Source organism: Saccopteryx bilineata, chromosome 6 (assembly GCF_036850765.1).
Source record: "Saccopteryx bilineata isolate mSacBil1 chromosome 6, mSacBil1_pri_phased_curated, whole genome shotgun sequence".
In the NCBI taxonomy this organism is placed as follows: Eukaryota; Metazoa; Chordata; class Mammalia; order Chiroptera; family Emballonuridae; genus Saccopteryx; species Saccopteryx bilineata.
Window position 1 is genome coordinate 195,494,247 of NC_089495.1, and position 12,347 is coordinate 195,506,593.

At 55.2% G+C, this 12,347-nt stretch overlaps 1 protein-coding gene across 4 annotated transcripts in view; it reads right to left on the reverse strand.

Moving 5' to 3' along the window:
• Positions 1-313: 313 nt before the first annotated feature.
• PKIG (cAMP-dependent protein kinase inhibitor gamma) overlaps positions 314-12,347 on the reverse strand; it is a 69,051-nt gene continuing 57,017 nt past the window's right edge. For all 4 annotated transcript variants that reach the window (XM_066235915.1, XM_066235916.1, XM_066235917.1 and 1 more), the window contains exons 3-4: positions 3,550-3,723; positions 314-1,026 (exon numbers count right to left, since the gene is read on the reverse strand). In XM_066235915.1, the coding sequence (XP_066092012.1) occupies positions 947-1,026; positions 3,550-3,700 (231 nt within the window). In that variant the 5' untranslated portion in view covers positions 3,701-3,723 and the 3' untranslated portion in view covers positions 314-946. The remainder of the gene's footprint in view (positions 1,027-3,549; positions 3,724-12,347) is intronic.

Consider the following 12,347-nt stretch of genomic DNA (forward strand, 5'->3'; position numbering starts at 1 on the left):
GTGGGGCTCCCAGACTTGGGCAGCCTGCCCAGGGGCAGGGCCCCCGAAGAAACAGGCTTCTCTCAAAGAGCTGTCTGCTCATTTGCTTCCTGAACTCTTAGCCCCTCCTATTCTAGGTTTTAAAGGGAAAACCTTCTTTTTGGGTCTGAACGCTGTGGACTGGGGTGAGAGAGGGCGGGATGGGAGACCCTCGGACACTAGCCAAGCAGAAGGGCCAGCCTGCTCGGTACTGGCATCCTGTGGGCATGGGGGCAGCATGGGGCCCCAGCTGACTGGCCAGGCCGTTTACAGAGGAAGAGTCACTTGAAAGCAGTCACACAAATCGTCAGCATTTATTCCTGGGTCCAGGTGTTCTTGATCTTGGTAGAAAGAAGGGGCAGGTTGATTAGGTAGTTTTGAGCACAAAAATCCCTTCCCTAAAAATGGATCTGAGAAGCCCCATGAGGGAACCTCAGAGCTGCATAGATGCTCAGGGTTTAGCTTAAAATGGCTCGAAAAATAACTGTCAGCGCCTTCCCTCTCTGCTGAAAAAGGTTTAAAATCCTTAAAAAGTTTAAAAGGTTTTTTTTTTAAAAAGGGATCAGAAGGGCTTGACCTAGAAGGTTGGGTTTGCAAAGAAGAGGCGGAGCCGGATGTGCCTGCCCAGGAGAGGCGCCTGCTGGGGTGGTTTGCTCACCCAGGCGCCCAATGAATAAATAACATCCTGTGGTTACAGTGTCTGAGAAGTGTACCTGGGCACGGTGAGGAGGTGGCAGCGTGGAGCCTGTGGGTGTGGGCAGAGGGCCTCCCCAGGGAAGGCCACAGCGGCCTCCAGGGGCGCCGTTCAGTCTGGCCTTGCTTGCCTGGATCATGGGGCTCAGAGAAGTGGCTGTCGGGCCAGTGCCGGGGCTCCCTGTCCAGGTGGGGACAGCAGGTCTCTTCTCCGGCCTCCGGGGGCAGGTCAGACTCACGACGAGGTGGTCCCGTTGCTGCTTGCAGGCTGGGTGCTAGCCGCCTTGTCTGGGGTGCCCGCCTCCGCCTGTCCCTCTGGAAAGAAGAGGGGGCGCATTTGCACAGATGTATGACACAGGAGGGGTTTGGAAGGGCCCAGCAGGGCCCAGGACAGGGGTGGGGTTAAGGGGGGCAGTGGCCAAAGGGAACTTCAGCTTGGTCTCTAATATTTTGATGCTTACAAAGAAAACACATGTGGTATTACTAGTATAAGTCAATTAAGAGGCCAGGGTCATGGATGGATGCGAAAAGCAACAGGTGAGGGCTGTCAAGGGTCGAGATACTTGTGGAGGTGCCCCAGATGGAGGACACATGGGAGATCCCAGCATGTAACCGGTGCACAGTGAACAGTAGCTCTTAGAAGACAGAAAAGGGCATTAATTAGGCTAGGCCAGCTCAGGGAAGTCCCAGGGTGTGACTGTTCACTGTGCTGTGTCCTCACAGACCGGCCACACTTCCCTCTCTGCCCTCATCGTGCGTCTTCAGGCTAAGCCATTCAGGTGACTGACAGCCACCAGCCTGTACCAGCTCTGCAGCCTGGAGGTGTGGTGAGGGGTGCGACACAGTGAGACAGTGGAGGCTCAGAGAGGAGTGACCGCCTGAGAGCAAGTGGTGGAGGGAGCTCTTCCAGGAAACCCCGCTGTGCCAGCTGCAGTCTCCGTTTGTAAAGACCTGTCACCATTGACATTGCCTTGTTTGTTCCCGCAGCGGTCTTGGGAAGCAGTGTAACAGTATGTGGTGTGGGCAGAATCTGGACCTCTGGCTCCCTGCCAGGCTGCCTCCTGTCCTGGGTGGCACCTGTAGCAAAGGCTTGGTTTTGGAGGGCCCCCTGGCTCTTCCAGAAGTCTGACCAACTGGATGGCACTCTGGGCAGATCTCCCAGCTCGGGGTGTCCATTTGGCCCCAAGCCTCCTGTCCCAGTGAGCAGAAAGAATCCTGTTGGACTCCCCAGTAATCTCTGCTCTGACCTTTCCTTGTTGTGGGGTCCTGGGCAATTCATTTCATCTTTCTGAGCTTCTGGTCCTGATCCATAAAGTGGGCACGAGGGTGTGTGGGCCTGTGTGGCCATGTGACAATGAGAATGTCTCAGCCAATAGTAATGAGCCTTCTGTGCCAGTCCCAGCTTTTCCGGCCTGACCAGAGGGTCCTTAAGCACCTTCCTCGCCAACCAGCAGCATGTGACAATGCCCCGCGGCCACGCCCTGCTGGGCAGCGCACTCACGCCCTGGCTGTAGTTTCTCTTAATTATAAGGCCAAGGAGGGAAGGCCCTCTTCTCCCCACACAAGGAAACATGGGGAGACACACGCTGTGCAGGGGCCTCCTGCGAGCCGGCAGTGAGCAGAGCCTAAGCCAGGCCAGCTGGGCTGGGCTCTGAAGCCCACGCCCTCGTCAGCCTGCGGGACGGGACCGAGCATGCGCAGACCTGCCCCTGGACCTGCTTGGCCCCCCAAAGGGGGGCGGCTGCCGTCTGGCCTCACTCCACCGCGAGCGCTTTCCTTCCCTGCAGTGAGCACTGTCCTGCCTCGGGCCCCTTGTAACACCAGTCACCCGGGAGGGGAAGTGTCATGCACTTTCCACTGAACCCAGACACTTTAGAATTTCAGAGAGAGGGAAATGGGTATTAGAAGGCCTGGTCTGGGTGAGGGACTAAGTGCTGAGTCAGCGGGAGATGGACAGTGTCCCCAGAGCCGCGGGCGCGGGAGCCCCAGCATGACCCTGGCAGCGCGCCCAGGTAGCAGCTGGGCGCTCAGCAGGACAGTGAGCAGCCACTGACTGGGTGCTGCGATCAGGTTCCAAATGCTGCCAGGCATCGAGGGCAGACAGACCCTGTGTGGAGACGCTCCGGCCTAGAGTAGGGCACTGTGCTCAGGGGGTTGGGAGCCGGAAGAGATGCATCCCCCCGCCCCCCTCCCCGGGCATGTGGTCAGGCAAGGCCTCTCAGCTGGGTCTGGGGTTCCAGAATGAGGAGAATGAGCCAGGCAAGGGGAGGGCAGGAGGACCGGACAGAGCAGTGTGCAGCCCCACGAGGACTTTCAGGAGACAGAGCACTTCCCTGGCTGGCTAAGGGGCTCAGGGGCTCAGGGAGAAAGATGAGCTGAGGCCGGTGAGGTGAGCAGGGAGACCCGGCACGCTCAGGGAATGCGGGCCACAGGGCAAGGGAGGGCTGTCAGAACAGGAGGGGTGTGGGAGAGGGGGAGGCGGGGAGAAGAGAGGGGGGATAAGGAGAGATGGGGGAGAGAAGAGACAGGGAGACAAGAAGAGATGGGGAGATGAGAAGGGGAGAAAAGGAGGGAGAAGGGGGGTTGGGGGGACAGCGGATCTGTTTCCTCCATTCACTCATTCAGCCTGTGGTTTGCAAACACCTGCTCTTGCTAGCAGAACAGAGGCCCCTGCGCTCCTGAGCTCATGTTCAACCCAGGAGACTGTCAGACTGCCGAGGAGCGGTCGTGGAACACCCCTCTGAGCACCGTGTCTGAGCTTGGGCCTGAGGCAGCAGCCCCAGGTGGGGGGGGGGCTTCAGCAGAGGAAACAGATGCACACGTGCAGAGGGTTCTGACCTGCCCCCTCCAGGGCCAGCTCGCCCATGTCTCCGGCCAGCTTCCTCACACTCTCGGCCTCGGAGTCACCCTGGATGTCAGGGACTGCGTTCCGACGGCCTGTCCGGTCACAGGAGATGAAGTCCGAGTAGGAGGACTCAACCTCCATCATGCCTGTCGCATCGTTCTCCAGGCCTGTGGGGACAAGGGCAGACAGAGGACAGCAGTGAGGCCCAGTGCATCCTGCTGGGGACACAGCTCTGGCCCCAGCACTGATGTCTTTTGACAAAATGAGTTACTGCCTTGACCACTGAAGACAAAATAGCACAGAAAATGCAAAGAACAAAACTCAACCATCCTTTGTCTTTAAATGACTGATCAGTATCTACTCCAGGCGTCCCCAAACTGCGGCCCCCTGAGGCCATTTATCCGGCCCCGCCGCACTTCCGGAAGGGGCACCTCTTTCATTGGCGGTCAGTGAGAGGAGCACTGTATGTGGCGGCCCCCCAACAGTCTGAGGGACAGTGAACTGGCCCCCTGTGTAAAAAGTTTGGGGACCCCTGATACTCGTTTGTCAGTATCACGTGCCAGGTGCTAAGTGCTGGAGATGCTGGAACAAACAGCCCGCCAGCCCTGGAGGTGACATCAAATCACCCAAGTAATCACCGCGGTGGTCAGGGCTTCTAGGGAAAAGGTAGGGTGCTGGAGCCACTACCAGAGCCTGGCCAAGGTTGGGGGCCAGCAAGTGCCAGTTCGCTGAGGTCTGACGAGGAACAGGAAGACAAGCAGTGGCAAGGAAGAGCATTACATGTTGGGGAACAGTGTGTGTGAAGACTCTGGGGCAGGAGGCCAAGGAGGTGCAGGCTGGAGGAGCCTCGGTGACACCTTGTGTGCTGGTAAGCGGCACAGAGGCCAGGCCACACCTGCACTTGGCCCGAGGTGTTTAGGACATGTCATGAAGGATCAGGTCTGTATTTTCAGAGATGACTAGCATCTGCATTGAAAAAACCTTACACGTCCAATACTGTTCCTACTAATGTTCCCAGTAGCAGCGCATCAGACTGTCCATGTATCTGTCCTTGCCAACAAGTGTTGCTATTAGACGAAAGATATTAATCTGCTTGGGGGATATGAGCATCCTCACTTGAACGCCTATGAATTTTCTGAAGGCAATCAAATCACAGTCACTGCCTGGACTCTGCTATGTGGTAGAGCCTCCTTTGGGAAGTGGGATGGATGGTCTAAGCCACTGGCCTGACCTCAGGAGTTAAGAGTCCTCCTAACGGGATGGGCTTGGCAAATCCCAGTTCTAGACACACGCAGGCAAAATGCCAGTGTTCTCTGCAGGGTGAGGATGTTTGCCACATGTGGTCGGTAATGGCAAACCACAGGAAGCCACCTGAATGTCCAGCAGGAGGCTAGGCATTACACAAGTCATAAAGCATTCATAAAGAAATGTGCCAGATGGACCGGTGCTGACAGCAAGGGTTCTGGGAGAAACTGTTAACTGCAAAATGTAGGCTGCCCAACAACACCTAAAATAAACCCGGTTGCCGTGGGGGGGAGAGCAGACACAAGCAGAAAGTAACACCTGTGAAGTGTGACTCTTTGTGACTAAGGGGAACTTTCACCTAAAAGACTATGTTTTTGTAAAGGCAGAAGTTTTTACACGCTCAAGTTATTGTGTAATGCTTTCAGAAGGTAACTAATGCTGGCAGTATGTACCCGCAAGTGCCCAGGGCGGGGCTCAGTAAGTGCTTTGGGGAAAGTGGGGGGGGTGTGAGGGAGGTGGAGAGAGGAGGGGCTGGCCAGCGTGCAGGGCTAGAGCCACATCTCACAATACCGAGCTCAGAAGCACCCGAAGAATAAATTAGGGGCACTCAAGATCAGGCACAGGACACAGGTATGTATCCAGTAGAAGAGAAAATAAAGAGAGTGAGCTTGTGTTATGGACCTGGTTCTGCCACCAGACCTTGGGCAAGACTGGCCCTCCCTGGGCCTGTCACTAGCTGTTAAATAGCATGGGCCGGGATTCTGTGTGAGGTATCCCCCACACTCCAGCAGGGGGCGTGCCCAGCCCGTCTTTCTCGGCTGCCTCCAGAGAAAGAAGTTGCCCTAGTCAGTAAAAAACAAACAGCAAAAACCTCTGAAGTCCCAGAGGCGGCCCCTTCTGCAAGTCACACGTTTCACACCTGCACTTTCCCTCCGGGTGAGCTGCTCGAAGCTTCAGAATAGGGCACTGGCCTGTTGCGACAGCAATAGTAACAATGAAAATTGCGGTAATTCTAACAATAAAGTACATCTACTAAGCCACTGCATGTTTCCCGTACCTCACTTAATTGTGGCCTGACCTGTGGTGTGCAGTGGATGAAGCCTTGACCCAGAACGCTGAGGTTGTTGGTTCGAAACCCAGGGTGCATACGGTGAACAACCCAAATGAAGCAACTATGAGTTGATATTTCTCACTACCCCTGCCCTCTTAAAAATAAATGTTTTAAAAATCTCAGGGGGATGCTCTAGCTGTCAGGCTCAGACTCATCCCTCATGTCCTACCTTCCCGACAGGCAGGAACAGGCCCGGCTCCCCGAGCACCGTTTTCTGAGCTCTTCTCCCCGAGCTGGAGTGGTGGCCCCATGAGAGTCAGGGCTGTTAGCTGGACTTTCACCAGGCCGGACGGAAGGGCCTAATCCTGGCCGCAGAGCCACATGCTCTGCCCCCCCTCAGATTCTCGACCAGCACAGACACCAGACACGCAATCAACACTGCTCTGACGACTGAGTCTGTCCGCCTGCCTACCCGCTGTCCACCGTCCCTCCGTCTGTCTCTTCCTATCTGTGCGGACGGCAGGACGGCTCCTTCTCAGGACTGCGGAAGGCCTCTGTCCACTCAGACTGCCGTGTGATGTTCTCGCGGCCATCTCTAGGATCTGACATCCCTCTAGGAGCCCCATCCAGTGGGATGGAGTTACAGGCTCCGTAACTCCATCTGAAAGGACAGACGCCTGGGCTTCGGCTTCAGTTCCCGCCTTGCCCAGATGACCTGACGAGCTGCCCAGTGCAGGAAGCTGACCCTCCTGACTCGGGGAGGGCAGTGTGCCGAGCTCCAAGCTCAATCCTGGAAAACACCAACCAAGCCAACAGCTCTGGCTGCCCCATACCCCCCCCTCAGGGACAGAGGTCCCAAAGGTGGGTCTGCATTCAGGGAGCTCTCTGACCCGCAGTACAAGCGTGTCTTTCATTTTCCTTCAGTGCTTGTGTTCCTCCCTCGCTCCCTGTTCCTTCAAGTCAACAGTGAATGTGCAAACAGATCCTCAGTGGGACATCGCATCAGAAAATGGCCATTCTCAGGCTGTGAATGAGTGTCAGTACCTCTCTGGGCAGTGACTTCACAAGATGCACCAAGAAACCTCAACTTTGCCTGACCAGCAGTGGCACAGCGGACAGAGCATGGATCTTGGATGCTGCGGTCTCAGGTTCCAAACCCCAAGGTCGCCGGCTTGAGTGTGCTTCATGGTGCTCAGTGGAACCTAAGTCCCACAAAGGTGGTGACTTGGCTGGCATGTGCCTGCTATATCCGAGAGGCCTGGCACATAGTTGAAGCTCAATGGATATCTGATGGATGAATGATGTTCTAGATCCCAGCGTAGAAAGAGCCAAGGGCGGCGCAGCCTGGCGTCCTAACGGTGGCCAAAGGTCTGGCTCAATCTCCGTGCAGAAGGGTGACCCTGAGGAGTCCCTTCCTCTCTCCCAGCTTCCTTTCCCCATCTGAATAATGAAGGTGGAAATACAATCTCTAAGTCTCTTCCAGTGCTGACATCCCATTCACTCATTTACCCATCCACGCAGTGTTTTCTGAGCACCTTCTATGTGCCAGGCACTGTGCCAGGTACGGGGTGGACACTGAAGCCTAAAAAGACATTTACAATTTGAAAAGAGAAAAAGGTAAATGAATCTATCATCACAGATTGTGATAAGTGCTGTGGACAAAGAAAACAGGGTTCTGTGTGGATGGTTTGATGAAAGGTTGTACGGTCCGGACAGGCCTCCTTGAGGAGGTGACCTGGGCTGAGACCCACAGAGAGCTGGTGGAGGACGATCCAGGCAGAGCTAACAGTCTGGGTCTATCTCGGTGCGAGCCTGCAGGGTTCTCAAGGTGATATGTCGGGAGCCGATCCACTAATGCTGGCTAACAAGGTCACAGCAGGAGAAGACCCACAACTGCTGGTTGACAAAGTCACAGCAGAAAATTGATGGCTGCTGGTTGATAGAGTCACCGCAGTGAAGACCAACGGCTGCGGGTTGACAAAGTCACTGCAAAGGAAAGGCACAACGATACTTCCCCCTTTTGACCTTTTGAATTAATCTGGCCTTATATCCCCCCTTTTTCTGGGTGTGTGCTATTATTTATGGCACAGGGATAATAGTACCGTGCTTTCCCTGTAGATTTGTAGTCATTTCTTTGGAAATGAGACAGAAGGTGTAAGTTCCACAGAAAAGCCTGTAAGCCCCTTGAACTGGGCTCATAAACATAAGAGGCTGGCTATGATATCCCTCGTAAAGGGTTAAGTTTGTAGGAGAATTTCTTCTTATTAATCATGTTAGAAAGAATAAAGTTAGAACTTAACTAATGTATAAATATAGTTAATAAATAAAGTTTAACTAGACATTAGAATCTTAGGTAAGGTGTAGTGGAGTGGCCTGTTGCGTGGCCTTGGATGGGAGCGCAGCTGGCAAATAAAGAATGATTTGTTAAAAGACTTGTTTTGTGACTGAAGGCAGTTGCTGGGCTTTTCTCAGTAAAACATTCTCATGAAATTTTTGTATTTTCCAAGAATAAGGAGAGGAATGTAGTGGGATTCATAGCAGCAATAGCAATTAATGCCTTCTGATATTATGTTGCTACTAGCTATCTTGCAGGTGCACTCTATGTATCTTTAAGTAAAAGTTCCTCTTAATGCTGTGTCAGTTTCTTAAATAGCAAGCCTTTTGTAGTCTTGTGAAAAAAGAATTAGGACACTACATGAACTCAAGGCTATTTGCCTAAGCAAGTGGTGGGCCTTTGCTAGTCCTTGATGATTTCGTCTGCTATCTCTCTCTGCGCCCTTGACTCACAACAACAGTAAAATAGAGTTATTAATTAGTACTAATCTTTTAGAAGTTTGTACCGATATTGTTATTACTATTCAAGTTATTGTATAATTGTACTTTGAATGACTTACCACCTGATTTGTAGCTTATAGATATGAATTAACTGTTATCTAGAAATATGTAACCATACTGAAACTAAAACAATGATGTATTCAAAATACCATGTGATTGTAACTTAGTGTGTGTGCATAAAAAGTAAAGTTAGACCAGCCATTGGCAGAGATGCCTGGCACTAAATGCTAATGAGAGAATAAAGAGAAAGAAAAGAATTCGGCTCTCTCACTCGATTCGTGCCGACGCCGTCTCTTCCTGTGGGACCCCTGGATTCCCCCCGGGGCTGGACCCTGGCAGTGATACTCTTTCCCTCCATCTCCTCCTCGGGAAGTTTTGGTGCCTTCCGGGCTCTGGACGCTTGTGAGGCATGTGACTGACCCTGAATGCCCACGTCAGCCTCCCGGTCCCTCCGGCGGTGGCCCAGGGGCAGAGGCTGTGGCTCTTATAGGTGCTCGCTCTGGGTATGCCAGGTTTCCCCGCAGGAAGCCGCCTTCTCGCTTGGTTTCCATCCCTGCCCCCCCGCCCTGTAACGGGGGCCCTGGGCTCTGCCAAAAGCTACAGCCTGTTCCAAATCTGCAGCTCTGAGTCCCCAGCGCTCGGGCAGATTCTGTTACAGCCCCCAACTGTTTTCCAAATATACCAGAAAGGTCATTTCCTGTTTTTTTCTTTTTAAAAATTAGATATTTGGGGAGACTGTATGAAAGGAAAGCAGAGCACAGAGCCGGGCTCGGCCCCGGGGCAGCGGCCTCCTGGGAGTGGGGCAGATGCCCTCTCCAGCTCCTCGGAGGGAAGGGGGGCCGCTGGCTGGCATTCCTCACACTCAAAGGGCAGCAGCCTCCTGGGAGTGGGGCAGATGCCCTCTCCAGCTCCTCGGAGGGAAGGGGGGCCGCTGGCTGGCATTCCTCACATTCAAAGGGCAGTAGCCTCTCTGTGGTGGGCAGCCAGACCAGAGAGGCACGGAGGTGAGCAAAAAGTCAGGGCCCCAAACCAAGCACAGAGACCCCGGGCAAGGGCAGGGCAGCTGGGTCCAGCCCCGTGCAGCCTGCTGGGGATGGCACCTGGTGCTATCTACTGCCTTAGGGGCACATCCAGCCTGGAGTCAGCAGAGGAGCCCGCCTCCTGCCAGGGCAGTGCCTACTGCCCATTCAGAGAGGGGCGCCTGGCAAGGCTGTTTGGAGGGAGGCAGGCAGGCAGGGCCTCAGCCTCTGGAGGGCCGGACCATGCAGCCCCCATGCATGCAGAACGAGGCCGCAGGGTCCCCTCGGGGAGGAGGTGAGGGCGGGTGCAGGGGTCAGGGAGGTCCGTGGCCCGGGAACACCACTCTGCCCTCCAGGGGCCTCCCTACAAGCGCCCCCTCCATTAGAGACTCTGGGTTCGAGGCCCCAGCACCAGGTCTGGGTCTTCCTCTCTACTTCCAGGGAGCTCTCAACCTTTCCCTAACAGTGTGTTGATGATTCCCAAAAAGGTTGGGTCTGCTTTAAGATCTCGAGATGTGTGAATCCAGCTGGCCTGTCCCTCCGCTACCTCGCCAGCATCTCAAAGTCCAGTCAGGTCCCAGCCTGCTCCCTGCAGCCGTCCCAGCTCGGCCAGGGCTCTGTCTGTCCGACTGTTCAAGCCGGACACCTGGGGCATCCTGGGGTCCTCCTCCACCTCCTCCTCCTCCACCATGTTCTGTCGGTCACGGGGTCCAGTCGTCGCCACTTGGAAAACAGAGCCTGACTTTGCCCACCTCCCTTCCACGTGCACCTCCTGTCAGCATCACTCTCACTGGCGTCCCCCCATCCGCTTCCCCTCGGCCTTTGCCCAGCTCCGTTTTCCACACCAGCAGCCAGGGGGGTCTCGGATCCGACACCGGGTCACGTGACCCTGCCTCGCTCGGCCTCCAATGCTCCTCCGCTTCGTGTCGGGCAGAATCCAACTCCACACCAGCCCCTGAAACCCCGCGTGGGTCTGGCCCTGCCTTCTCTGTGACCTTTCGTCCCATTTCTGCTCTCTTCTTGGCCCATTTTGCTCTGACCACACAGGCCCCTCCTTAATTCCTCAAACCAGCTAAGCTCTGCCTGACCTCAGGGTCTCCACGGCCCGTTCCCTCTGCCTGGAACATTCTCTGTCACCCTGCTCTTTACAGGGCCTCAGAAGGGGACTTCAGGGTCTGACTTTTCAGATCTTCTTACTCTAGGACCCTGATATGGGGGTCCTGCCGGGAGTGACGCCTCCAGAATCCCTCTGCCCACTACACTGCATGTCGGGGAGGCCTGGCGGGCGCCTGCCATGGTGCAGGGGACACAGCAGGACTGTGGGGTCACCTCAGCTCCTGCCCCCACAGCTGAGTGACTCAATTGACTGCAGATTCGTCTTCTGTAAAATGGGGGTGTCACAACTGCCTAGAAAGGTGGCTGTGGGCATTTTCAGAGACAGGCTGCGCCAAGCATCTTACAGACATGATCTCATTTAATTTTATAGCAACTCTGTGGAGCAGGCAGCGTCACTATTCCCGTTCTGCAGAGGAGGAGGCTGAGGCAGAGAGAGGGTATGAGGCTTGCCCAAGGTCACGCCCCCACTGAGTGGGGGCAGGGCCGAGCCTGTACCATCAGATTTGAAAGCATGGATATGAACGAGCATCTAAGTATCTTTTAAAAAGTGTCCATTCCCAGTTCTCCCCATCTTTCCCCTCTATCCCCAATGCTATCCTGCGGCATTTCTGAAGAAAGAGCAGGAAGGCAGTGAGCGTTCCAGGAAAACTCCGATAACGCCGGCGGACGCGTGCGCCCATGGGTGCTCTACCCGTGCTGAAGCAGAGTCTGTTCAGAATGTTCAGCCAGACGCACAACTCTTCAGAATCTTTTCAGTGATGTTGGGTTGACTCTCTGAATTTTGCCACCAAATTCTATTTTTTTCTCTAACTGCACAACCACGGTAAACCCAATTATCTTGGGGTACGAATTTTACACCTCTTCTGCCCTAGCAGCGGGGTTTCAGCCTGTGGCAGGGCAGGTTAGTACTTCACAGAGGGCGGGCCTGGGGGCTGGGGCAGTGACACCAGCTCTTCAGTGCCTGACAGTCTGTGCTTCCGCGGAGGTCGTGGAAAGAGGCAGACCGCTCCAGCTGACTCACTGCGGGGACCGTGCTGGGCCCCACGGCCTCCTGCTGTCCGCATGGTGTCTGAACCTGGTGAGGGCCCAGCTAGAGAGCAAGGTCCCCAGAGACTGGCAGTCCCCTCAGTGTGGAGGGAGGGGCAGGAAGGGACAGGGAGGTCACTTCCAAGCAGGCAGTGCCGTGGATGCCGGTCGGGCACCGGCAGTGAGGTTCTTCCCTCAGCCCGCGGGGGTTTCGTGTGGGGGTGAAGGGGTAAACCGGGCACTTGTGGCGGCTCCGACACGCATCTCAGAGTCTCCGACACTCCTCCCGTCACAGGTGGATCTGAATGAGCTGGCCTTGGTGACTAGCTTCTAACTAAGAGAACACAGCAGAAGTGACACTGTGTGACTTCCGAGATGAGGTTAGAAAGGGTGACACAGGCCCTGGCCAGTTGGCTCCGTGGTAGAGCATCGGCCTGGCGTGCGGGAGTTCCGGGTTCGATTCCCGGCCAGGGCACACAGGAGAAGCGCCCATCTGCTT